We start from the raw sequence: 26,489 nt of genomic DNA on the forward strand, positions 1-26,489 counted from the left end.
GACGCACCTAGTTTTTGGAGGAGGAAAACAAGAAAAAAAAAGATTTTGAATCTCAGAAGCCAGAACAGCAAGAGGGATCACTGCGCAACGAAAGCAGCAATCCCTCTTGCTGTTCTGGCTTCAGCGATAGCTGTGCAGCCTGCATTCGCTCCTTAAGATGCACACACATTTCCCCTTACTTTTTAGGAGGGAAAAAGTGAGTCTTATAGAGCAAAAAATACGGTATTTCATCACAGGTGGGTAATCACTTGCTAGGCCAGGTGGCTTCTGAAATGTACTTTAGAGTAGCATCATTCATGCACCATTCACAAGCCACATTTGACCCATGTGCTGGAATAGTTTAGGCTTGGTGACTGCATCGCAAATGTCCTTGTGTTGAAAGTAGGCAGACTTAAACACCAGTATTTATTTGGGTGTTGGTTTGTTTTTAACTAAAGTGACTGCTGGAAAGTGAGTTCATTGCAAAACCCTTACTTTCATCCGCAGGTCTCGGTGGACCTCAGCAACAAAAGCCGCAACACTGGTGCCATGTCAGTGTTTTCATCCAAAACAAAACGAGCACTGGCAATCGGTAGCAAGGAGCATGTGCCTTCTCCCTGTAAGCTGGGCTGGGGGAGCCTCTTTTGACCCAAAGGCCAAATTCAAATATGGTCAACCTCCCAAGGGCCACCATCCTAATGGTGGGCGGGGCCAAATGTGGGAGTAGGCAGGGCCAGATGTGGGCAGGACCCAAGATAAAGTAAGATAAAGTAAGATGCCACCCAGTGCAGTAAATTAAAAATAAAATAAAGAAAAACAATGCCCTTCAGTGAAACAAATTAAAACAATCTACAATACCTTCTGAGTGTCCAGCTTTCTTCTCCTTTTCACTTCACCTTTTGTGAATAAAAGCCTCTCTGTCTGACAATCATGCCTTGCCACATCGCTTCTCAATTTATGATCCTCAACGCTCACAGCCAGTAATTCAGACCTCTCCCCCTTACAGTGCATGCAGTCATGGCATTTTGTCCTTTCAAAAGAACTTAAAAAAAATTATAGCACCAAAAGGCAGAGGGCCTTCTCGGTAGTGGCACCCGCCCTGTGGAACGCCCTCCCTCCCATCAGACGTCAAGGAAATAAACAACTATTTGACATTTAGAGGACATCTGAAGGCAGCCCTGTTTAGGGAAGTTTTAATGTTTGATGTTTTATAATGTTTTTAATATTATGTTGGGAGCCACCCAGAGTGGCTGGGGAGGCCCAGCCAGATGGGTGGGGTATAAGTAATAAATTATTATTATTATTATTATTATTATTATTATTATTATTATTATTATTATAAATCAAATGCTTAGTGATAGGAAGAAGCAAAGTTGTTCCCCATTGCCAGCTTTCCAGGTGTATATGCCCAGATTTTACAAAAAGATATTACTTGCTCACCTGTTCACACATCATTTGTGACATATCAGTGACCTTAAAAGGGATGGGTGGGAAGAAACGACTTTCTTCCACTTTGCAAATGTTTTCCTACTAGAAAGCCTGGAGGTAATTTTTACTGTGCAGTCTATTTACAAACCTGAGCTTCCGGAAAGGGCAATCAAAATGATCAAGGGGTTGGAGAAACTCCTTTATTTAGTTTCGTTTTGTAAAATATATACACCACTTGATTATAAAACAACCCCTCAAAGTGGCTTGCAAAAAGATAACAATAAAATTATTGAGAAAAATTTACAGTAGTTAAAATACTAAGGTCGAAATTCACACCAACTTTCTAAGCACCTGGGTAAGGTAAAGGTAAAGGTACCCCTGCCCGTACGGGCCAGTCTTGACAGACTCTGGGGTTGTGCGCCCATCTCACTCAAGAGGCCGGGGGCCAGCGCTGTCCGGAGACACTTCCGGGTCATGTGGCCAGCGTGACATCGCTGCTCTGGCCAGAGCCAGAGTCGCACACGGAAACGCCGTTTACCTTCCCGCTGGTAAGCGGTCCCTATTTATCTACTTGCACCCGGAGGTGCTTTCGAACTGCTAGGTTGGCAGGCGCTGGGACCGAGCAGCAGGAGCGCACCCCGCCGCAGGGATTCGAACCGCCGACCTTTCGATCAGCAAGTCCTAGGCACTGAGGCTTTAACCCACAGCGCCACCTGCGTCCCTAATAAAGCACCTGGGTAGGCTTGTCTAAACAAGAATGTTTTTAGCAGGCACCGAAAACAATACATCGAAGACCCCTGCTTGATAACAATAGGCAGGGAGTTTCAAAGCGTAGCTGCTGCCCAAATGACTGAGTATTTACAAATGAGGAACAGGTATTATGTGGCACCTGTAGCAGTGCCAATTCTGCCAGTTGAAGCAGCCGAGTGGGCATATGTGGGGTAAGGTGGTCTTTTAGGTAAAATAATCTCGTATATGAGCCTTATATACCAATAGTTATGCCTTGAACTTGACTCAGTAGCAAATCAGCACCCAAGTGCAGATCTCTGAGCACAGGTGTACCATGCTGACAAGGCCTCAGTCCTGCCAGCAATTGTGCTGCAGCAGTCTGCACTAACTGCAGCTTCCGGATCAAGTGTGAGGGAACCCCTACATTTAAGGCATTTTATTTGAGAAAACAAGAGGCGACATGATAGGAGTATATAGAATTATGCATAGCATGAAGAAAGCAGATAGAGAAAAGTCCCCGCCTGCCCACACGGTCATAATACTAGAATTTGTGGATATCTTAATGAAGCTGAATGTTGGAAGATTTGAGAAAGATAAAAGGAAGTGCTTCTTTCACAGTGATAGTTAAACTATGGAACTTGCTTCCAAAGGAGGCAGTGATAGCCACCAACTTTAAAAGAGAATCGGATAATTTCAAGGAGGAGAAGGCTCTCAGTGGCTACTAGCCCCGGCTGGAGGCAGTAATGCTTTCGAATACCAGTTGCTGTAAGCCATGCGGTGTGGGGTGTGCTTATGGACTCAGGTCCTGCTAGCCAGTTTCCTACAGGAATCTGGGTGGTCACTGTGAGAACAGGATGGGCCATAGGCCTGATCCACCAGGCTCTTATGAACTGAAATAGTGCTCTGAATAAGACAGACATGCTCTCCTGCTTCTGAAGGGCAGGATTGGCAGTACAGTGGTACCTCTGGTTACGAACTTAATTAGTTCCGGAGGTCCGTTCTTAACTTGAAACCATTCTTAACCTGAGGTACCACTTTAGCTAATGGGGCCTCCTGCTGCCGCTGTGCCGCCACCATGCGATTTCTGTTCTCATCCTGAGGTAAAGTTCTTAACCCAAGGTACTACTTCCGGGTTAGCGGAGTCTGTAACCCGAAATGTTTGTATCCCAAGGTACCACTGTATTTTCTATTCCAAAGGGGAGGGAGGAACTACCGTATTTCTCACTCTATAAGACGCACCAGACCATAAGACGCACCTAGTTTTTGGAGGAGGAAAACAAGAAAAAAAAATATTTTGAATCCCAGAAGCCAGAACAGCAAGAGGGATTGCTGCGCAGCGATCCCTCTTGTTGTTCTGGCTTCTGGGATAGCTGCGCAGCCTGCATTCGCTCCATAAGATGCACACACATTTCCCCTTACTTTTTAGGAGGGAAAAAGTGTGTCTTATAGAGCGAAAAATACGGTAATTCCTCCTCTCCTTTCATTCATTTCATTCCTCTCTTGTTCCAAGTAACAGACTCTCATGCACCAATTTCATTCCACTGCAGCTAAAATGTAAGACTCGGTTGTGTACATAACATTCATTTAATGTGCAATTTCCCCCTCCCCAAAAGAATTCTGGGAACTGTAGTTTAGCCCACAGAGCTGCAATTCCCATCTCCTTTAACAAACTATAGTTCCCAGAATTCCTGATTAGGAATGCATTTTTAATGTGGTTTAAATGTATGTTGCGTGTTCAGCCTTAGTTTGGGTGTCGGCCTTTTCAAATTCCTTCCTTTCTTTTAAAAATCTAGGTCATTACCGAGTAAAGGATTCCTTCATACGACAGGCACCTACGGTGCTGGTGTCCTGCTTCAGATCCAAAACAAGTCGCGAAACCAAGACGGAGACGCTGAGCCCGGGGCCAGCAGCCTATCAGCAGCCAGCTGGCATCCCAGTCACGCCATCCAGGAAGTTCCCCGGCCTGTGAGTTCTGAGCAACTGCACTTTAAAAGGAATTTGTTTTGAGTCACCCAACTCCCTTCTTAAGTAGGGAAGATGTGCTTGTGATCAGAAATGATAAAGAAGGAAAAGAAGAAGAAATACCAATAGACAATTCCAAGCCCCAACTTGCTTAAGAAGCAGGGGCTCTCTTCATCAGACTGTATGGTGGAGCAGGGGAAAGTCATTTGGGTTGTTTATTGCCTTAAGAAGCAATGCAGCTTGCAAGCCTTCATAAGTGATTTAGGGTGAGGAAGGGCTGTTCCTCAGCGGTAGAGCCCATGCTTTGCATGCAGAAGTTCCAGGGTTCAATCTCTGGCATCTGCAGCTGAGAAATGCCCTTGTCTGAAACCTAGAACCAACGCCAGCCAGTACTAAGCTAAGCGGGCTCATGATCTAACTCAATACAAGGCTAGGTAGCATAGGGACCTGCCTTTTCTGTTGTGAATTCATTTGTTTAAGCTGTTTTAGCCCACCTGTTCTCAGGGCAGCCAGCACATCTAAAGGTTCTTCCCTGCTTCTTTTATCCTCACATCAGCCCATTTATGAGCCAGTCGTCACTCATCATCTCTGCTTAATTCTCAAATAAGAGAGATGTGTCAGTCAGGCTTTTAGTGTTATGACACCACCCCTTTGGAGTTCCCTCCCCTTGAATATTTGAAAGGTGCCGGCTCTGTTGTCCTTTTGGCGCCTACTCAAGACCTTTCTTTTTCAACAACCTTTGCAAAACAGAGATCTTCCCCAGTCTGCATGTACATTGGGATTGTTTCTGGGTGTTTGGATTGTTCTATTGTTGTGTGTGTGTGTGTGTGTGTGTGTGTGTGTTTGGCAGTTTGCCACCTGGACTCCTTAAGGAGAAAGGGCAGAATATAAATTGAACAAACAAACAAACAAACAAAGCTAAAGAGACCCAGAGAGACTACAGCCACACATAGCCTGAGTGTCTGGTATTAAACTGAAAGCTGTGATTGGCTGTTGCGCTCAGTGGAGCAGATAAGAAGAGTGTTGCTCTATACCTCATCTCTATGGTAAACAGCAGTTGTTGGAGTTGCACCAGTTCAATTTAATAACTGGAAGAGGTGAAATGGACTGCATTGGGGCTGGGCCCCTTTGGACCGGGCACCACCCAGGAAGCCCTAAACCCAGAGGTGTTGGCTTGATGGTGGCTCTTCCTGGAAGGGCATTCTGCACACTTGCAGAAGTACCTTCTCTATTACTGCTGCAACTGTTTCTGGACCAAAGGAGCAAAAGGATTGTGGAGACATCTTTTGGAAGCCCTAGCCTGAATTTTGCATTCACCAATTAAGTTCGGCAATTCATTTCAGCCTTCTGTTTAATAATATGTAGGAAGCTCCCCACTTTTCCCTGCATACACAGTCCTTCCTCCCCCATACCTGCCCCAAGGTCTGGTAACTCTATCAGTCAGTTACTCAACTAAGTCAATTTTATGGTGACCATCCTGTAAACAGCAAAGTTAGTTTGTTGGAGATAAGATTAAGATCTACCCCTTAAATTCTTGCCCATTACTGCTCATATCTTCCCCTTCCCCCATCCCCGTGCAAGCCTGGAGCTCTCTGCACACGGTCAGGGGGTATCTTTACTACATCTCATGCCATTTTAATGCAGGCTTTGTGGAGGAAAAGGGAGGGGGAGCTGGTGCTGGGTAGTGTGCAATAAACCTCCGTGACTAGGGAAGAAGTAAATCAAACCTGACGGGCAAAGAACATCCATCTACGCTGGCAGAAAATACCAGAACTATCAGCATTTAGAGGCCAATCCAACTCCCATTTATGTCAAGGTGATTAATGTGTCCAAGGCCAGAGCTACAGCTGGTGCAGAGCCACTGACTACAGCACCAGTTTGTTCCAGATGAGCACCCTTAGATTTTAATGAGCTTTTTCCAGCATATTCTCAGACGCAGCCCCCAAACTCTTTAAGGTACAGAGGTTCGATGGCACACAGAATATGAAAAGCTGGGGCATCCTTTAGGGAAGGTGACAAGGTGGAACACCACCGCACCACCATGTTTGGGATCACATACAATTATTTGTCGGGAGCCATTGATCAAAATGAGCCCATTACCCTTCTTTGGGTGTTTAAATTCTTACCTGCGGAGGGATGCAGGGCTACTTGCTCCAGCCTCTCCAGTCCTCCTCCTTGAGCTGGAACGTCTGCAGAGGGGGCTGTATAATGGGGGACTGTCAGAAGATTGATTAGAATGTGCCGGCAGTCCTTGCTATGACTGGAAACCCTGAATTTCACTGTGTTTTCTGATTCACAGGAGTACAGCATTCAGCTGAAGGCGCTTGCAACTCACGCCAGGGATGATGGCTGGCCATTGGCACTGCTAGGGTGGGAGGCAAGGAGCCCAACAGTAGGGGGAGCAAGAGCCAATGGCAGACAGAGCCAGCTTACCCTCTTCCCTGCTGAGGGCTACAAGGGGCAATAGGGAGACTAGGGGGGAAGCTGACAAACAGTTATAAGTAGGCACATAGGGGGCTGGCTGCGGGCAGAGTGGGGTTGGTGGGACAGTGGCCCATTTGCCCTTATGGACCAGCCTCCCCCGTTTCACATCTTTTTGCACAGTGTGGGAAGGTTGGGAGTGGAGGGCGCAGTATGAATGGCCACACATTCACTCTGTAGAAACTACTTAAGAAAGCCTGAAGAAGGCTGGAGAGTCTGGCCTAACCCTCCCACTTCCTTCTTCCTTCTTGCTTCAGACACAGTCAGAAGCCCTTCGCTCTCTGGCCACCTCACAGTGAATGGCTCTTGACATGAATGGTGAAATGAGCCCATGTACCAGGCAGACATGTCAAACCCCTTAATAAACAAAAGAAAAGAAATAAGGAACGGCTGCTCTGTACTTATAAACAATTCGGCTGCTACAGTTGTAGCAAGTCATAACAAAGATGGGAAGGATTCCCTGTACACTGGAGAAACCCAAGGTTCCTCAATTTAGAGGTTCCTCAGTTGAGAGCAAGGGTGGGGCACTGATCCTTATCTCCCCTAACTGCTCCCCGCCCCACCAGCGGGCCATGTTTGATAGGTGAGTCGAGCCATCCATCTGTCAACCAGATGATGTCACAACAATGCCAGGTGTTCTGCTTTTGTCTATGCACAGCACAGCACTCTACAAATCCTGACAATCAGCTGGTTGTCGGTGCTTGCAAAGTGGGGTGCACAGGACTTTGTAGGTACCGCCAATCAGCTGATCACCAGGGTTTGCAAACCCCTTTTTGGCCCAGATGCACTTTTACCTACCCTGCACCTGATGTCGTATATGAATTTGGGGATGGAGCGGGGTGTGCCTTGGCCAAACTGGCCTTGCAGGCTGAATGGGAAGGCCTAGCTGAATTCAAAGCCAAAATCAGTTTGGACAGCGTCTACGATTCTTTCTTACAGGCGAAAGTATGGCTTGAACTTCTCAGCCCCAGCTGCCCCTCGCCCCAAAACGCCCCCTGCACCTGGGCCTGGCCAGTATGAAATAGTAGACTATGAGAGTCCTTCCAAGCATTATATCTCCAGTGCCGTCTTCGTCTCAAACACAGGCCGTTGGGCAGGTGATAAATCCCACGAAGACATACCTGGCCCAGGTAAGCATGTTGTTGCTGCAAAAAGGTGTTGTGCTTCTTCATTTAACAATAATTATAATGTATAACTATATTTTGGAAAGCTGTTTTGTGTCAGTTTGCTGTGCATTTGGACACCTTTAATCGTAACCAAATTTTGCATAATCGTTCTTGAAAACAAGGAGCAGGTTTCTTTCTAACTTTGGATGCCATTTTAAATCAAGATGATGGACTGATTTTAACCACTGATTTCAAAACTGCACTGATTTGGAAGTTCCGTAGAATTCCTGAGCAGCAGCAGGCATGAGGCTGCTGATGCTTTAATAAGACTGCCGTCCTCACCTCACTTGCTCAAAAGAGTAACTATTACTGGGCACCCTGGGTTTCGTACTGAGCAAGCATGTTTTTATACTGGTGCTCCACAAGTCCAAGCTTAGCATACAGCAGCCGCATTCAGATGTTACAATGGGCTGGGATAAAACAGCAAACTGTTGTGTGCCACAATCCAGAAGCAGAAGCTTCTAAGCCCCACCCCTTGTGTTTCCAATATCAAAACTTGGTGGGGTGTTACGTCAAATGCAGGCAGGAAGGGAGATTCCAGGCTGTTGCTATTTTCAGGTGGGATTCAGTCACATACTGGCAAATTCAGGGTGCTCAATTAAAGTTTAATTGTCTCTCTTGCACAACAAAACCCTTTACTTTATGACAGGCAAATGCACCAGAAAGTCGCTTGGCACAACATTGTCTAACTTCTCAAACAAATCAGAATTAATACTTGATAAATAGCTGACACTGTGTAACCTTCCCACAAGCTTTGTGCAAAAAACAAACCCCAGGATGAATACTAAAAAATAATAATAGATATAATCCGAAAGTGACCATAGATTACTAATGTCTTGTTTTGTCCTCAGCAATGGACATTTTGCAAAACAGATAGTTGCATCCAGCATACAACACTGAAAGTAATGGGCATGTTTTAGTCATAATTTCAATGGGTCTGCTCTGAGAATGGCTAATGTTGGATACAACCCAGAGGCTGACTTCCTTGCGATGCATAGGGAGCTCCCATAGGTGGCCAATTTGGGGATGTCCCCTGACCCATGGGGTTGCATGACAGATCAGACCACAGAGGCACAATCCATCAGACTCTTGCCCTCGTCCGTTCATTTCAGTGGGGCTTGTGCAGGTTAAGAGCATAAGAAGAGACTGGCTGCTGGATCAGGCCAAAGGCCCAACTAGTCCAGCATCCTGTTCTCACAGTGCTCAGTCAGATACCTGTGGGAGGAGCTGAGAGCAACAGCACTCTCCCTTTGTGTGATTCCAAGCAACTGGCCTTCAGAGGCTTACTCCCTCCAACAGTTAGAACAAAGCCATTGTAGCCAAATATCCACTGACAGCTATGTCCTCCCTCCATCGTCCAAGGCAGATAGCGCTCCATTGTTCATGTGAGTCTCAGGGGGTGCTGTTTGGATTTTGCACCTCAGCACCAAAATGCTTCAAGCATTCCCAAACAAAGCCCCGAATCCTTTACCGCTTTGCTGCATATGGTGTCATTCAGCGATTGGATCCTTCGTATATTGCAAGGGATTCTGGGAGTGTGTGTAGATCTTCATCCTTTAAAAAGTGGGGCGGGAGGAGGCAATCTTCCGTTTGGAATGAGGGGAAGTTCTTGCTCTGAAAAGCTAAGTGCATTGGCCAGAGCTGGGAACAAGTGAGAAATAAGGGGGTTGGGTAGCCTAAGAAAATGGAAACCACAAGAATCCAACGGTAGTGAACTGGGAGGATTATGCTTGCTGAATGAAAATAATGAAAACAGCCCAGCCTGTTTCAATTAAAATCTTCCTCAGGGGCACTGGGATCTTATGTTCCTTTCCTTCAAAGAGATTTCTTGTGAGAATCTTTGTCTGAAAGAATCTCTCTGTCTCTGTCTGTCTGTCTGTCTGTCTGTCTGTCTGTCTCTCTCTCTCTCGACTACATTTAAATCACATGGTTCCCCTTCTGCTCAAAAGAATCCTAGGAACTGTAGTTCCCACACACAGACCTACAATTCCCAGCACCCGTAACAGACTACTATTTCCACAGTTCTTTAGAGGGCAGTCAAGAGCTTTAAATAGATCGTGCATATGCAGCCTGGGACTCTGCTATTTTGACTCCAGCTTGCAGGAGGTTCAGTCCAGTGCCCCCCCCCCTCTTTATAAGCAAGTAATTGCCATCTGTACGTCACCAGATGTAATAGCCTATGATGGAACAAAAGAACAAAACAAAAACACCAGCTTCCAGGAGTTGCGTAACGAATCATCTTTGGGAAACCATCATTCAGCTCCTTGTCTTGCCACAGGGTTTACTTGGTTGTTCTTAAATTAATGGCATCTTTTAAAAATTCTTGTGATGAGATAGAAAGGGCGGACAGTGCGTCAGAAAGGAAAGGAGGATGACAAGTGCTGATTCTTAAGCCCTGTAATGGTTGACTTGCCCAGCTGGGAAGTGACTTTAATAGTTAGCTTTGCATCTTGTCATCTGTCCCAAAACTATATTCATATTTATTTGTTTTAGGGCTTTTTAAAAAAAAAAAAAATTCTTTGAGATTTCTAACCTGCCCTGACAACAGAAGTTCAAGGCAGGCGACAGCCTTTTAAGCCTTTTTAGAATAAAATACTAACCAACACCCCCTCAACACACACACACACACACACACACTCTTAAGAGTTTGGGAGGCCATAGGTTATTTCCTTCTAACCTCTGGATCCAGCAAGTGTTAAAATACAGGATAACCCAGGCTAACTTCCTGTGTTGAGGTGATTGCAACAAATGGCAATAAAAAGTCAACAATAAAACCTAGTACAGTATGTGCTGTAAATTTAATTTGGGAAGGAATGTCTTAATCTTTATTGAGGTCCTGTGTCCCGAAAATATGGGCAGGCTTAGAAAGGTAGGAAGGTAGGTTATATTTTAGAAAAAACATGATTTTCTTTTTTCATTGGTGCACTAAAGTTTATCTGTGAAAATAGAAAGCAACAACATTAACTAGAAAGTATTTCCTTCCTTTTCAACAGCTGGCTTCTCCACTTACCCTTTTTCTGTTTTGCTTTGTGTGTGAGCATCATGTTAGCAGTGTAGTGTGGTAGTTAGAGTGTCAGACTAGCCATGAAACTCAGTGGGTGACTTTGGGCCAGTCAGTCTAACCTATCTCACATAGTTGTTGTGTGGTTGTTGTTGTGGTGCTGTGGGAGGGAGAGAACGATGTGTGAGGAAAATGAAATATGTGAACCCCTCTGAACTGACGTGTGCGGGTGAACAACAAAAAGAAATGGCTGGGTGCCTGGATTCAAAATGTGCGGCTTTTACACACAGATCCCCAGTAGCAGAGTATTAAGATCACAAAATTAAGCATCAATATAGCAAATAGGTTGTTAAACCCTCTTTACCCTGTTCAGCTGCACACTGTGGCTGACCTCTTTCTACCCCTCCTACAAACAGTAGATCCCCACACTGCTAAGTAAGTTTAAAATAATTTACTTACAGATTCAAGGTGTCAGTCATGCATTGTTCCATGAAGCAGCAAGGATAATAAAGGCAACATATTTTTGGGTGGAAAATACAGAATTTCATTCCAAATACATGCTGTAAGCTCAGGAGCAAGCTTACACACATCCTGTTTCATTGGTTATATGCAGCTGAGAGAAAGGAAGTAGAAAGGCTATACATAACTGAGTCTATCTAGCAATGCAACTCTGCTGTCCTTAACTCCTTCATATACTAACTAGCAGTCCTGCATTAATATGTTTGACTGCAATCTCCCACAAGAACCATATATGCTGTATTGAGCTCCTTGCAGGAAATGTAGGATATAAGTGTAAAATCAAAATTAAATACCTTTCAGAGGGATTGTTGTGCTTTATTAAAGTGTTGTTTGGATGAACAGCTGTAAATCAGCCTTCTGCTTTGCATTGTTAGCAGGTGCTAGTGTGAAGAGTCTCTTAAAAGCCAACCTCCTCTTTTCCATTAAAAAACCTCCAGAGAATTCTGAATGTGTGAGCAGACCATCTCATGGGGCAAAATGCTCAACACAATAGAGGGTGACAGAAACCTCACTGCAGTCCATGACAGTTACAGCCCATGAGTTGTAACATTATCTTTCCGTCAGTGACTGGGGCTTATTGGAGTAAGTAAGCAATACAAGAAATATGAACCTAAGCCCCTCTGACAGATTAATGTAGAGCTTGAAACGTAGACAATAGCAATTTTACCCATTATTTACAGAAAGTAATAATGATTCATTGGTAGGATTTGTACCTCTACTGAGTAGTTGAACTGTCAAAGCAGAAAAAGTATTCCCATGCATTATCAGAACTGCAGCCCACGAGTTCTTTCATAGGTAACAAGATGCAAAGGATAAAACTCCCGTTCTTCCAATCTGGGTTGCTTCCACGCTAGCTCTTTGCTCTGGAATCACCATCTTTTGTTGAATCACTTTGTGCAGAGAATCCAGACAACATTGTAAAATAGTTGCATGCCATTGTTTTCTGTGTTGACCCCCTGTTCTTTTCCATACTTGGCTTGTACAGGTATATAGCAGTTTAAAAATTGCAGCACCATACCAACCTTTGTGAACTGGCTATTGAGGCTTTTAAGGTCTACTGTGCTTTTAATTAAAAGCTTCCTCCTAGTGGTTTCTATCTTGTTTTGTTCATTGTTGCTGGAAGATCAGTGATTAATTTGCCCTTTAATTAGCCAGCATCTTTCTGCAGTGCAAAGGGTTTTTAATAGCTATTTCCTTTCATTATTTTCCCACTTTTCTTTTGTTGTGAAATATTGCCATTTCACTATAAAAAACAGAAAACAATTCAGAGAAACCAGTAATGAAAGCCACTTCCCCATGTAATTAGAACCTAATTAACCACTACTCTCCCAGTCACATTGAACAGGAAGCAGTAAAACAGGCAGAAAAGAAGAAACTTTAAATTAACATTGCATTTAATCAGACTTATGTCCCTCCAGCCCAGTACTGTCTACTCTGGCTGGCAGAAGTGCTCCAAGGCCAAAAGTCAGAGTTATACATTCTGAAGCATACCTAGGCTCCCAGCCCATTACTTGCCTCTCCATTAGGGTGGCTACTTTCACTTAGCCCAAAAGATAAGAGGACAGATTATTTATTTATTTATTTATTTATTGCCCGCCTTTCCCCTCAGAACTGTCTCAGATTAGTGTTTTTGCACCTTGGCAGCAGTGGAAAATGCTGGATCAATGTTTTTTTCCACACTTCAGTCAATAGGAGGAGTTGTGATCTGCAATTTGATTCTGGTTTGGTGGTGAGAATATACATGAAAAATTATGCCATTTCAAGAGGACCTGTTTTACTTCTCCCTCCCAGTCACTCATTTTCTCTCTCCCTTTTTTCTGCTACTCTCTCAGTCATCCCCCTTTCTATTCAGCTGCTCAGGTGCCAATGTAGAAAATCACATAGAGCTGAAAGGGGGAAGGAGGAGTCACTCTTCCAAGTTCCTCCTTCAGGTCTATGTACTTTTCAAGGGGGGAAGTGGTAAACACCCTGGTCCTGTCCTGACAAAAGGGGCAGTGAGCGGGGGCAGGGACAGAGACAGGGTTGTGTGTATCCTCAAGTACAGTGGTACCTCGGAAGTTGAACGGAATCCATTCCGGAAGTCCATTCCACTTCCAAAACATTTGGAAGCCACGGAAGCTGCGTTGGATGTTTGGGTTCCAAAGAACGTTCGCAAACCAGAACACTCACTTCTGGGTTTGCAGCGTTCGGGAGCCAAAATGTTCGAATTGCAAGGCATTTGTGAACCAAGGTACAACTGTATACCATTGCACCCACACAATGCACCATGGACATATCCCTGATATAGAGATGAACAAGCTGGGAAAGATTCATCTGCTAAATGTCTGTGAGCCAGGCTGCTATTAAAAGAATAGGAGCCAGGTTAGTTAGCAAAGCAGATGATTCTAATCCTTATTTGCGCTTGCAGTGGGGGCTGCTAGCTCTGGCGGGGCTCCTGTGCTTTGAACGGCATAGAAGGCAGGAATTCAGCAGACAAAGCTCATCCTGACATGCACAGGCATCGGGTCAATGGCACAGGAGCCCCACCGGGGGGGGGGGGGGAGTTGGCAACCCAACACCTAGCTGTATTTCTTCTTCTGTGCTACCTATTGAAGAAGGCCCAGGAGCCTTGGCCCCCCTGGCATCTGCTCAACCTAGCAAAATATTTGTTTGGATTTGCAAGGAAAGGTAAGAATAAGACTCACCTAGCTGGGTATGTGTGGTAGTACAGTGGTACCTCGAGTTAAATACTTAATTCGTTCCGGAGGTCCGTTCTTAACCTGAAACTGTTCTTAACCTGAAGCATCACTTTAGCTAATGGGGCCTCCCTCTGCCGCTGCGCCGCCGCTGCACAATTTCTATTCTTATCCTGAAGCAAAGTTCTTAACCTGAAGCACTATTTCTGGGTTAGCGGAGTCTGTAACCTGAAGCGTATGTAACCTGAAGTGCATGTAACCTGAGGTAGCACTGTACAAGAGTGAACTTCATGCAAAAACGTAAAAGCTGCAAAACCCACCTTCTGAGTCCTGAGAGTCAACCTGACATCTTTTATGTCTGTTTCTCCTTCTAGGGGCATACAACATCCCCGTACCACAAAAGCAATCCTTCATCTACAACACCACCAATAAATGGGTGCCAGTATTGTAAAGCAGAGGATCCCACAGTGTCGGTTTGCCAAGCGCTCTTATTTGCAAGTGCTGCATTTCTCTGTTTTGTTTTGTTTTAAAAAAGAACAAATGAATTTTGCATTCACTTGCCTGTAAACAATACATGATACCCACCTGTTTGAAATCCTGTATTTCCTGGGGCGGGGGGAGTGGGCCCTGAGTCTCTCCTGTTTCGCAAACATGACAGAAGATGAGTTTTGGATATAGAGAATGGAAGTTGTTTCATTGTTGGCTTTTGGTGGACAGTGGATTGTTCATGCCAATATTTATTTATAAAAATTAAGAAGCCTGACCTGCCTGGCTCCTACTTTCTCACCATCTCATTGGGAATAAAATATTGGAGATGGGGGCTGTTGAGAGGAGGTGATAGAGGGGCTTTTTTTAAAATGATATGCATGGTGCAGTGAAGGTGAACAGAGAAGTAACAGAGCTTGGGCTCACCTAGTGAGATTTATTAGCTGTCGATTCAAGACAGAGGAAAGAAACTGCTTCTTAGTGTTTCAGAAATGGAATTCACTAGCACATGATGGCTGCGGGCTTTACTGGCTTTAGAGAGAAATTAGACAAATCCAAGGAGGAGCCATGTGCTGAACGGGGACACCCTGTAGCAGCGCCAACCCTGTAGGGTTGTTCACTAGCAACGGGTAATTTGCCCCACCTCTCTTTTTCTCTCTTCTTGCCACTACCCATTGACTTGTCACTTAGGGCTTCCACTGCCAATGGCCGTCTGCCGACTTCCAAGTCTCCTGCCTGGCGGTCACTTCCTCCTACTCTCCCACTCTCTTTAAACCAGCAGCGTAGCCCCAAATGATCTAAACAACACAGGTACCCTTCCCACAACCATTACTCTGCAGCAGTCACACACACACTGCTGCCTCTTGGTAGAAGCCATCCAATGTGCTCTGAGCTTTGCGCTGATCCTGCACTGGGGACAGCGCAGTTTGTGTGCTCAGTCCTTCTCAGCTTTCCCACAACCTTTTGCATAGTGAAGGATGGGCCTAAGGTTGCCACCGCCACAACAACAAATAATGTTTCCTGCTCTCTCATTCCCCTTACCCACCCAATGGTGGACTGGATTTTCCAGTTGACAAGTAATTCCCAAGAAACAAAAGATTGCCATGAGTGGGTGACCTACACCACCTACTTTTAAATAATTAGATAGGACAACACAGATCCACAATCGGATGTCATGCCTCTAAATTTTAGCAAATAGCAGCAGTACGGCCCTGATTTGGGTCAGATAGCAGCACTGCAAGGAGGAGGAGTTGTGTGTGTCTGACTTGTTTATTTAGTGCATGAGGCTTGTTCTGGGTGCTAGAGGTTGATTTCCAGATGGGGTCTTGCAATGGGAGGGAAAGTAGCCACACCCTTAGAAACATTTGAGGATGAACATGTCATGCATGCAAAATGGCCCCATATTAATCCCTGACATCTCCAGGTATGGCAGAGAAAACTTGTCTTTGTATGCTTGAGTATATTTCCCGTCAAAAGTGGAGTGAGAGTGGGATTGTAAGGGTTTTGTTCGTTTGCCTTTCCTGCCATTGTTATCTCTCTTTTGCAGTTTAGGCACACCCACACACCCACACCCCACTGGCATCCTTTCCTGAGTGATTCCAACCAATCCTGGCCGACATAATAAATGCAGTGACATAACACACAGCAGCCAGTCAGATTTGGCTGCAGGACTGTGTCCCAAAGCCAATTCAATTCAATGAACAAGGTATCTGGTTAAAGCCCTTCATCAAGCCAATGGGGCAATGATTTACAGGGGTCAACCATGTTCACAAAATACCCCAGTATCAGCTAAGCCCCTGTCACTTATGATGCTGGGTGCATACAAGGGGGCTTTAAAGTCCCAACCCATTTTAATTAATCCATTTCCCCTTGATAATAATAATAATAATAATAATAATAATAATAATAATAATGTTTTTATTAATTCCCCAGCCATTCTGGTGAACTACTGGCCCAGATGAATCTACCGCCTTTACCAGCCTTCTCCCTTGAGAAGCTCTCCTCCTATCACCTCCAGCTTGGTGCAACTTCTGTTTCTGCAAAGGACAGAAGCTGCTTCCTAAGAGAGGCCTGGCTTAGGCACATTATCAGTCTATGGAATGTTATCAAAGCTGCATTTTTGCTGGAAGCAAGACTCAGCAGCCAAAGTCTCCTTGTTGCCCCACTTCCAAAATGCTCCTGAAGAAATGAAAAACCCATCCCTATTCAATACTTACACTGTCCCAAGCTTGCTTTCAGTCTTTGAATCTTTATTACCATAATAATAACATACACTTTTTTTTTACTTTTTTTTTACAAAAATGAACAGAAAAAAACAAAACAAACAAAGACAACAACCCTGGGGAATTATGAAGCAGCCTGGTTTTGAAATGCTCTACCTTCCTCCATTGTCAAGTTCAGTATAAAACAAGATACTATTTATACATATACACACAGAAAGAGAGATAGATATTATTATTATAATTATTATATATATATTTATAAAATAACAAATGGAATCAGAAATGTATAAAACAGTCACTCTGGCCAGGTACTTCTCTTGCAGGTATTTACATCCAGGGTTATAAGGGCAAGTATTAAGGCAGTGAGAAAATGTAAGGTTATGTGTGTGCTTGTGTGTAGGCATATTTGGTAATATCCATATGCAATTGTGACAGTCTCTTGTTTGCTAGTTTGGCAGTTCAGAGAGGCCAAGACAGGCAACGGGTCATTCCCCTGCCTGAAAGAAGTTGGTGCTTCCCTAAGTGCGGAAAAGTAAAAAAGCTCAGTATTGATTGCCTGGCAGAGGATCATAATAAAAATAAAGTATAAAACAACAACAACAGCAACAACTCCTCAACGGACAGAAGTTCCACATTCACACTGAGAATGGATCTTCAAAGCAATCTTCACATGTGGAGCCTTGGTTCTGTCTCTCTCTCTTGCTCCCTCCCTCCAAAAGGGAGGGTGTTCAAGCTAAATGCTTTGAGCCAATGGTTTGACTATGGGGTGGTTTGCTGGTAGATTGAACTCAGCTTCACAAGCGGCTTCCCAGCAGAAGTGTAGCCTTTTTGAGTCCTTAGAGCTCCTTGAGGGTCACCTGGAACTTGTCCTCTGCTTCAACTACGTCAAGTAAAAAGGCCATGTGGTTACTGTAGTGTTGAATTATGTTGTTGTCCATATTCACCAGGATTCTGGAAAAGAAGCAGAACAGAGAGGCTCAGCTCAACAACCAATCCTTCAACAGCTCCCCATCGGAAGTCCCTCAAAGATGGGGAAACCCTGTAATTTTCTGAGGTGGGGAATTGCACTATAAGATCAAAACAATGTTCTTTGGCGGAGAGCCATAGTACTTCTCTCTTAGGGGCTGACTGCCATTTTGAAAGGAGAAATGAATTCCCACCCCACCCTCTAGGGCAAGCTTAACTAACCATCTGTTGAGGGCAGGGGGTGAAGAGGATGGCCTCTCCAATGATATATATACACTTGCTTGTATCCAATCAAATGACAAATGCTCTTTAACTACAATATGGATAGTGGAGTGACTTGCTTCCACTTTCTGCTCTGTTCTGGTTGGAGAAGCCATTAATCACATCCACACTGCACATTTAAAGCATAGTTCTTCGCCCAAAGAATCCTGAGAACTGTAGTCTTTCGAGGGTGCCAGGGATTGCAGCTGTGTGACAGGTAAACTACAGTTCCCAGGATTCTTGGGGTGTGTGTGTGACTATATAAAGTTCTTGTTGAGCTTTCTCATTGGTATGTCTGTGACAAGCACAGTACATCAAATCACTTAATCATATAATAATAAAGCACAAAATAAAAGCCAGTTGTACAATGTTTTCTAAGTACACAAGTATCTTGTTTAAGACCAATGATAATTTCATGAATGAAAGTTTGATTTATGGACTTTGGGGCTTAAAACCCATTTACTGCCTAACCAGCATTATAAAGGAGATCTGATAATTGATCTCTTGGCTTTATTTTTTATTGAAATGGGAAGAGACCGTGGTGGGCTTTGAATCTGATTGTAGCTAGCACCAGTGCTTAGAGGTGGAGTGTTTAACCTTTCCCCTTGTGCTATTTTCTCCCATTTAACCCATACCCATCCCAGCTACTCTGTGCAGTGCTGGTGGTGAGAGTACAGTCCCCCTGCACATATAGTATGGGAGGGGAGAGGGCTATGCACTTATCCACAGAGCCCCAGGACCTTTGCTCCAATCAAATTGGCAGCCCTGTGCAACTTCAAGCTACAATTCAAGGAATGTCAGCCAGCCTCAGATACAAGGGGGAAAATCCCAGGCCCATAAAGTCGGAACTGGATAGATTATTGTCATATTTTACATTTCTCAACTGCAACCAGTTCTCTCTCTCCTTGTAGTGCACAGAGAGAGGCATTTTATATGGACAAGTAACTGCGGAAGAATTAAGGGTTATCTCATGTTGTACCTGGTGGTTTTGGTTTTTTAGAAAAAACAAAAACAAAAAACAAACCCTGGAGACTCTCTTCATTTAACATTAAAAGCTTATACATAACGACCCCTAATAAATTTTACCGCTTTTGCTGTTTCCAAAGCACAAAATCTCTCCCCTGAGGAAAGATGTCTGGGTTACGTGCTACAAAAGAGGGAGCTTCCAGGTGGAATGGTCTGAGAATCAGGTGTGTTCTGCGCTCATACCTGGCTCCCATAAGCCACCTGGTGTCTGTGTTCCTTGTCTGGCACAGCAAAGAGTAGCATCTAGCCAGCCACACCAAAGTATCACACTGGAGAGCACTTTAAAATACTTCCTGAACTGGTGTTCATCCCAGACTTGTACAGCTTACTACCCATTAGGTCTGATGCAGTTTGCCAGGCCCAGTGGAGGCTGATCTATTAGGGTTGATGTGCTACTGCCCCACCAAGCTCAGCATGCCCTTGGCCAGCCCTCACCTGTCTACCTCCTTAGGTATAACCAGTCCCCAGGGCTGCATTGGTTGCTGGCTTCTTCCTCCTATAAAGGCTACACTGACCGCAAGAACTCAACACAGAAGGGCGGGGGAGACAAGAATTAGTCAGCACCACCTGCCATTGGCTCTGGCTTCATTTACTGTTTGGGTCCACTGTCTTCTACCCTACTGGTCTCAAGGGGCTCCACCCACCACTGGCCTGCCAGCCACATATAGCAGCCCAGCAGGCAGCCCCAGCCTGTTTTGGAATAATCATAAGAAGGATCTGCTGGATCATGCCAAAGGCCCACGTAGTCCAGCTTCTTGTTCTTACAGTGACCAGCCCATGGGAAGCCTTAACATGCAGAACCTGAGCACAGCAGCATTCTTCTCACCTGCAGCCGCCAGCAACTTGTATTTTGGGGTATATTGCCTCTTGACAGTGGAGGCAGAACATATAGCCTTGTCCTCCATAATTTGCCTAACCATCTTTTAAAGTCATCCAAGTTAGCGGCCATCACTACCTCTTCAGGGAGAAAATCCCATAGTTTAATTCTGTGCTGTGTGAAGAACTCCTATCTTGTGTCCATCTGGAACCCTCCAACATCTAGCTGCCTTCAGGAACACATTTTAAGTAGTCTCAACTGAGTAAATGAGCCACTTCTTTTCCTGTTACAGGTGCCTTACCAGTTTTCTTGTTTTTTCAAACAACTGGCAGGCCACAATTGTGGCCGATTAGTCATGCTTGGTGAGTTATGTACGTTGGCCTTATTCTCTCTCTAGCCTGATGCTCTCATCACCACCCACAACCTACCGAGGGCCTCCTTTCCCTTCTCCAAAGCCCTGCTCAGCTGTGGGCTGCATCAGGCACACCCTCTAGTGCTCGGCAGCTCTGCCGCTTTGCCTCTCTTTTCAGCCCAAGCCCTGGACTGGGTCCAACGAAAGCAATGAGCTCATCTGCCAAGCATTGATTGGGAGGTGCGGGGGAGAACCTGGGATACTCGATTGTATCTCATTCACAAGGAGGCCTTCAAGGAAACAGAGGAGAGAAAGTTTGGCAATGGAGGAGATGTTCCTCACCTGTCAGGCAGGGGGAGAAGGGCTGCGGTTTGCGGAGGACCTGGGGCGGTTCAGAGACACAGCTGCTTCTTTCAGAAGCCACTCTGGAAAACCTCAGCTAGCTCATTCCCATGGAATTAAAACCTGCCCCTCCAAAACTGGAGGGCCTCTTTGCCTGCTCTGCAGATGAAGCCGACCCACGTCAGTCAGATAACCCTCCTTTGACAGGATGAAAGGCTTCCCTCGCCCAGCTCATACAGGTGCTTTTTTTAAAGGGGCTACAGTAGCTTCCCTTCTAGCACCATTATCAATCCAGGTCCAAGCTTGATGTAATGCGGCAACAACTGTGGGAACAACGGCAGCAAACTTCCACTGGTTGGGAGCCAATCTGAAGCAAGGGGCAGGGTGTTGGAGGCCCAAGTTTTAATCTCTGCTCAGTCATGAAACTCTTCGAATGAATTTGGGCCAGCTGTGTTTGCCTAACCTACCTCACAGGGTTGCTGGGAGGATAAGGTGGGGTGATTGACACACCCACACACCAGCTCACCATCCAAAATGCCAATGTGATGAATGACAGTGATTATAATCAACTGAAGCTTAAGTGGGAAGGAACGATACAATATTAAAAAGTGGCCTTTCTAACATAGCGCTAAGTTTTGGTTTGGTTTAGCCAAGGTTTGTTCAACAAACCATGAGCCATCTCACAGGTGAGCAAACAAGCCATGGCTCATTTCTACAAAGCTTGAGTTGCTTTCAAGATGTTCCTGCTTCATGCCTCTGTAGCTTGGTAAAGGGGCAGCCAAACACACCATGGTTAAACAAGGCTGCTGGCTTCAGACAGGCTACCAAACCATAGTTAAAACAAGCCACGTGTCATCAATGAACTATGGCTTCACATCATGGTTTGTTGCCAGGAAATAAGCCATGGTTAGTCTGCTGAGCTAGTTTCCAGATGCTTAAACACATCAAACTTTGCCTAAACTAACAATGGCTTAGCATTATCTGTGAGCCAGGCCAATGTGCTTTGCATGTGTGCTGTGTATGCAACCTGAGTCTCTTGTCATCAGTAACTTCCCAGGTTCTGGCCACTTGGACCAAGGACTTGCCAACCCATTATGAGCTATTATGCCATATTAGCTCTTCCTTGATTGGGATTATTAGAGCAAGGGAGGAGTCATTTCATGAAGATATGATGTTGGGGGCAGCAGATTTTTCAAGGGCAAGTTGGAAGTACTGAACCTTCCTGCTGACACAAAGCTGCAGTTGGTTGTCCAGGGATATCATGCAAGAGTGCTGGTCTTTTTCCATTTCAGTTTGCTGCTGACCAGGTCAGGGTTTGGTGGTTTCATTTATAAGCTTGTGACTTTGCATTCAGTTAATTGCACAGCAATTTGGATAATGAGCTTGTTTGTAAGTGAAAGACCTTTAACACCAGTCTCTGTTGTGTTTGCTGAGCTTGCTCATTTCTGTTCAGAGCACAGAATTGCTAAGAGGAAAACTCAAACCTCTCTTTGGGCTCTACGCTTGGAACTTCACCTAATTCCAACAAACATGTGATTTCACAAACACATGTTTGCCCATTAACTGATGTGGAGGGACCAGCCAAGAAAGGATAATCAGCAGGTGAGGAAAGACGTTCTGTCTTCAAGAATGCAGAGTAAGGCTACTTGCACGCACAAATGTCTGCATTAGTATTAGGAGGCAAACATAAAGCTAGGAACTCTGTTATTTCCTCATGAGGTATAGGCTCATCCAAGACAACCGAGGCAGAAATGATGCATGATACAGTCCTTATTGGATTGTACTATTTCAGATGGTACAGTGTTTCAGGCTCAATCCCTGGCATCTCCACTAAGAAGGGTATCGGACCACAGGGCCAATAAAACCTCTGCTCGAGATTTGGGAAAGCTGATGTCACTCAGAGGGTGCTTTCAGACGGTCACTATTTTCAGGATTAAATTAACTGGAATTTCTTGTATAACCAAACCATTTCCTGAAAATGCACAGGAAAGTGTGGGATTACACTTGCTGGATGCAACACTGTCTAATCAGGATGAATGTTCACTAAATGTTCACTTTTATTTATTAATTTTATATCCTGTCCTTCCTTCCAAAGGTGCCCAGTCCAGCAATCCCACAAGCATTATAACAATTAAAACATTTACATCAAGTAACATCCTCTCCCCAAAGAATCATTGGAGCTATGGTTTGTTACAGGTATGAGGAACTGTAATTCTTTAAAGAGTAAACTGCAGTTCCCAGGATTTGTGTGTATATGTGTATGTGCTTGAAATGTATGGTGTGTACATACCATCATCAACACAGCACTGTGAATGGTCTCGGTAATAATTTTATATAGAAGTAAGTTTTAAAACAGTGATCACTCTGAATTTCTTACATTTCCCCCCTGACTACTTCACAACTAACTCCCCCTCCCTCTCTCCCTGTGTATGTGTGTACTCCATACATCTGATGAAGTGGACTCCAGTGCACAAAGATTTTACACATATTGCCCATCAAAATATATACAATAATAATAAAAATAGACTTTAAGACTGTTGTTTTTGCTGCAACCGAGGAACATAGAATCTACTTCTCTGGAAACCAGGGTCTGGTGCCATGAGGAATCATTCAGTGCAGCACCATGCAAAAATAACAAAGCTATTTTTCCTACAAAACCCCAAGGGGCAACAGCAACAGAACTCTCCTGTCCCTACCATGGGCTAGAAAGAGCTGCAGTTTTCCAGACACAACAAGATTAGGAGAAAGGGGAAGGAAGGGTCAGCCACACCATGACAAACATGCTAAACTTGCTCCTTGTCTTACAACATGGGGCAGGTGGGCAAGAGCAAAAAAAGATCAGCAACAGTCTAGCCCCCTCCCCCTGGTCTATTTCTTTTGTCTTCTCCCAGACTCAAATGGCAAGGTGGAATGCGAAAGATCCTTAAGCCCAGCAGGGAAGCTGCTCTATTGTTCAGCCTGGGGGGAAGAGGTAGGTAGAGATTGCTAGGCCCCAAACAGAAATCTGAGGTTACCTGAGGCTGCATACACAGCTATACCTTTAAATCACATTCAAAGTGTATTCCTCCACCCCATCATAAGTTATCAATACTGTTGGCTTCATTAACTATGAACCCCAAAAAATCTGGGATAGCCTCCAAACCATCTGTAAGGTTGTGTAATCTTTTTGTATATTTTGTATATAATATTATTATTATTTTTGTAGGACTTTGTAGGGTGACGCCTACATTTTGTAGCTCTCTCCCTGCCCTGCCCACAAACCGAGTAATTGATACATCAAAACCAGGGTTCACAGTTAACATCCAGAAATCCAACGTTGTTTGATTAAGCTGACATTGTTGTTTGTTAAGGCTTGCTGGGAATGGTAACTTCGTGAGGGGTAAACTACAGTGCCCCAAATCCTCCGATGGGGCTTGAAGGCTGAAAGCTGGGGCGCAAGGCAAGGCAGTCCTCGCACCTCCCACAAGGTCACATTGATTAAGCTAATTGTTCCATCTCTGCTGGTAGCTACAAGTTGAGGTGAAGTGGGGTATCCGGCACCCCCAAATTAAAAGGCAAGAGGTGCTCAAATTATATGCAAACTCATTGTGGAGGCATTGAGCCTAGTGATGACTGTAACAAAGTATAGGCCAGCTGTTTGGCAGAGCTATAGCTATGTGGGGGCTAGCCAGGTTTTTTGCCCCAGGCGAAACCTCTGGAGGGGAGCCATTGGGGCTGCCAGCCTGTGTGCGCCAAATTGGATCTTCGACCTGGGTGAAGATTAGCCTCATTTCGCCCCCACATTTGGCTCATGGTTTTCTGTTTTAGCCAAAAAGTCACAGTATTAGGTCTCACAGAGTTTAATGTCCCTGACTGCAGGCAACGTCCATTGAATTTGAGCTTCAGGTGCTCCGACTTGGGTGATAGCATCTAAAACAACTAAGTGCTGTATCTGCACCAAAATTAGTCACCCTGGTGGGATCACACACAGACACACACTTTCCATCCAAGACTGCATTGTTCCAGTGTCATCTGCCACTAGGAATCAGAGGGTTACTCTGACCCTGCTAGCTTTGAGAAACAAACACTGGTGCCCTGGTGATTGAGATAAGCTAAACCTGTTGAGACCTCAGGCAACTACCTTGGGAGATAACAAAATACCCAACAAATTAGCCAGGTTATTCCACTTGTGTACATATACACACACTTCTTGGTAATTCCTTTTCCACAGGATAATCTGGCCATAGTACTGAGAAGCCAACAGGATTGCTAGGCCTTGTACGCCCCACAGACATGGGCAGACCTTCTGCATCTGGCTTTTTCCAAGAGCTCCCAAGGATCAGGAACCTATTTCAGCCTGAGGGCAGCATTCATTTGTTGGCCAACCATGGGCAGAACAAAAAGTGGGTAGGGCAAGAGTCAAAGTGGGTGGGGCAGCAGATGTCACTCTTACCTCTGACCCTAGGCTACATACCAGCTATGCAAAAGCCAGTAGTTTCTACCCACCACCACCCATTTCTCCATCCAGGCAAGCAAGAGGCATTATATCCCAGTTCCATGATACTTCTCAGCCAGGCAAAAGCACTCTAGGAAGGTGTTGGGCAGGGCTTCTGAGGGCTTGGCCTGGGGAAGAGTACTGAGGGCCAGAGTGGCAACATGGTGGGAATGTGGAAGAAGACCTTTTTTGGTGGCCACTCCCATACTTTGAAACTATCTTCCTAGAGAAGCTAGACTGGCTCTCCCCTTATTGTTCTCCCACTGTTATTCCTGCAGGGCTTTGGGAAGCAGTCGCTTTTAAGGAAAGGGCTTTCATTCACACTGTGTTGTGTTGTTTCTACTCACTTTGTTTACTAGATTTTATAGATTTGCTTTACATTGTTTTAATTCTATTACAGTGAATTACATTGAAACTATTATCTTTTATATGTTTTTAGCTTTCTGTGTTTTATCTGTGTTTGTTTTAGTTTTTATAAGCCACATTGAGTCCCAGTTTTTGGGGAAAGACAGGATGATGATAATAATAATAATAATAATAATAATAATAATAATAATAATAATAATATATCCCCAACCTTGCTTTAGGCAATCTGATCTGGGCCAAAATTACTTCCCTCCCTAAATGGTGATATTCTTAGTCACTCTCCTCACAAAAGTGACCCAAAGTGACTTTCATCAAAATCAATTAAAACAAATGCAGAAATCATAGAATTGTAGAGTTGGAAGGGACCCCAAGGATCATCCAGCCCAACCCCCTGCAAGGCAGGGATCACAATGGAAGCATTCCTGACAGGTGGCTATAACCAATGAAATTCGAAGAACACAACTATACAGATAAAAGACGGGTCTTGCACATCTGCCCCCAACTAAAAAACAGCCAGTGATCATCTATCAGGTTTTGGTCATGGACAAAAGCACCACCTGCCACCATGCTCAAAACAGCCCTGACCTTTATTGGATAATATTTCTCTAGGGACAAAAGCCTGCTGTACTATAGTTACAGCTATAGTTATCATGATGGCTCTTTGATACCTAGAGGATGAATGCTAGTTACCATGGAACAGCAGCAGGAGCTAGCAGTTACCTGCATGTGTTAGCCACTGTGGGAATCTGGGTCCTGGATTTAGATAGGTCATTAGTCTGATCCAGCACTGACTTATGTTCTTCATGGAGGTGCACAGAACTCTTCCTCAGAACCAGTAGCACAACAGCGCTGAAGGCTGGTAAGGAGTTCTGTTGGTTTCTAAAGCCTGCATACTCAAGGACTACTCCCATGCTGAAATTGTCTTGCCTGTTTTCTAGTACAGCACCTATTGTCTATGTTACAGTGCAGAAAGTCACAGAGTGGAGCAAACCACACAGAGTAAACATGGATGGCCATTACTTACCCTCGCTTGCATTTTTTATAGACTTTATAGATGCTTTCTTCAGGCAGACCGTATTTTTCTGAAATCTGGAAGAGAAAAATAATATTCTGTCAATACTGTTGCCAGAGGCATCCCCCCAGTGGATAATGTTCTAGCAATAAAGGGAACCACTACAGGCAATGCTGGGATCCCTGACCTACTGAGCTTGCAATCTTTTGTATTTTTATTTTATTG

At 44.6% G+C, this 26,489-nt stretch overlaps 2 protein-coding genes and 1 long non-coding RNA gene across 3 annotated transcripts in view; 2 read left to right on the forward strand and 1 right to left on the reverse strand.

Annotated features, from left to right (window-relative positions):
- The window catches only part of STPG1 (sperm tail PG-rich repeat containing 1), a 28,929-nt gene extending 14,226 nt beyond the window's left edge, over window positions 1-14,703 (forward strand). The window contains exons 6-9 of the mRNA XM_079987789.1: window positions 487-598; window positions 3,930-4,101; window positions 7,519-7,709; window positions 14,315-14,703. Coding sequence (XP_079843915.1) covers window positions 487-598; window positions 3,930-4,101; window positions 7,519-7,709; window positions 14,315-14,391 — 552 coding nt within the window. The 3' untranslated portion in view covers window positions 14,392-14,703. The remainder of the gene's footprint in view (window positions 1-486; window positions 599-3,929; window positions 4,102-7,518; window positions 7,710-14,314) is intronic.
- On the forward strand, window positions 605-836 carry LOC307222507. Its single transcript, XR_013841790.1, has 2 exons — window positions 605-749; window positions 792-836. It is a non-coding gene; the product is annotated as an uncharacterized lncRNA (long non-coding RNA).
- Window positions 14,704-16,654: 1,951 nt separating the features above from the next.
- GRHL3 (grainyhead like transcription factor 3) overlaps window positions 16,655-26,489 on the reverse strand; it is a 48,929-nt gene continuing 39,094 nt past the window's right edge. Inside the window, exons 15-16 of the mRNA XM_079987735.1 lie at window positions 26,277-26,341; window positions 16,655-17,599 (exon numbers count right to left, since the gene is read on the reverse strand). Of these exons, the coding sequence (XP_079843861.1) occupies window positions 17,485-17,599; window positions 26,277-26,341 (180 nt within the window). The 3' untranslated portion in view covers window positions 16,655-17,484. The remainder of the gene's footprint in view (window positions 17,600-26,276; window positions 26,342-26,489) is intronic.

The sequence above is a fragment of the Podarcis cretensis genome (assembly GCF_951804945.1).
Source record: "Podarcis cretensis genome assembly, chromosome: 8".
Taxonomy (NCBI): domain Eukaryota; kingdom Metazoa; phylum Chordata; class Lepidosauria; order Squamata; family Lacertidae; genus Podarcis; species Podarcis cretensis.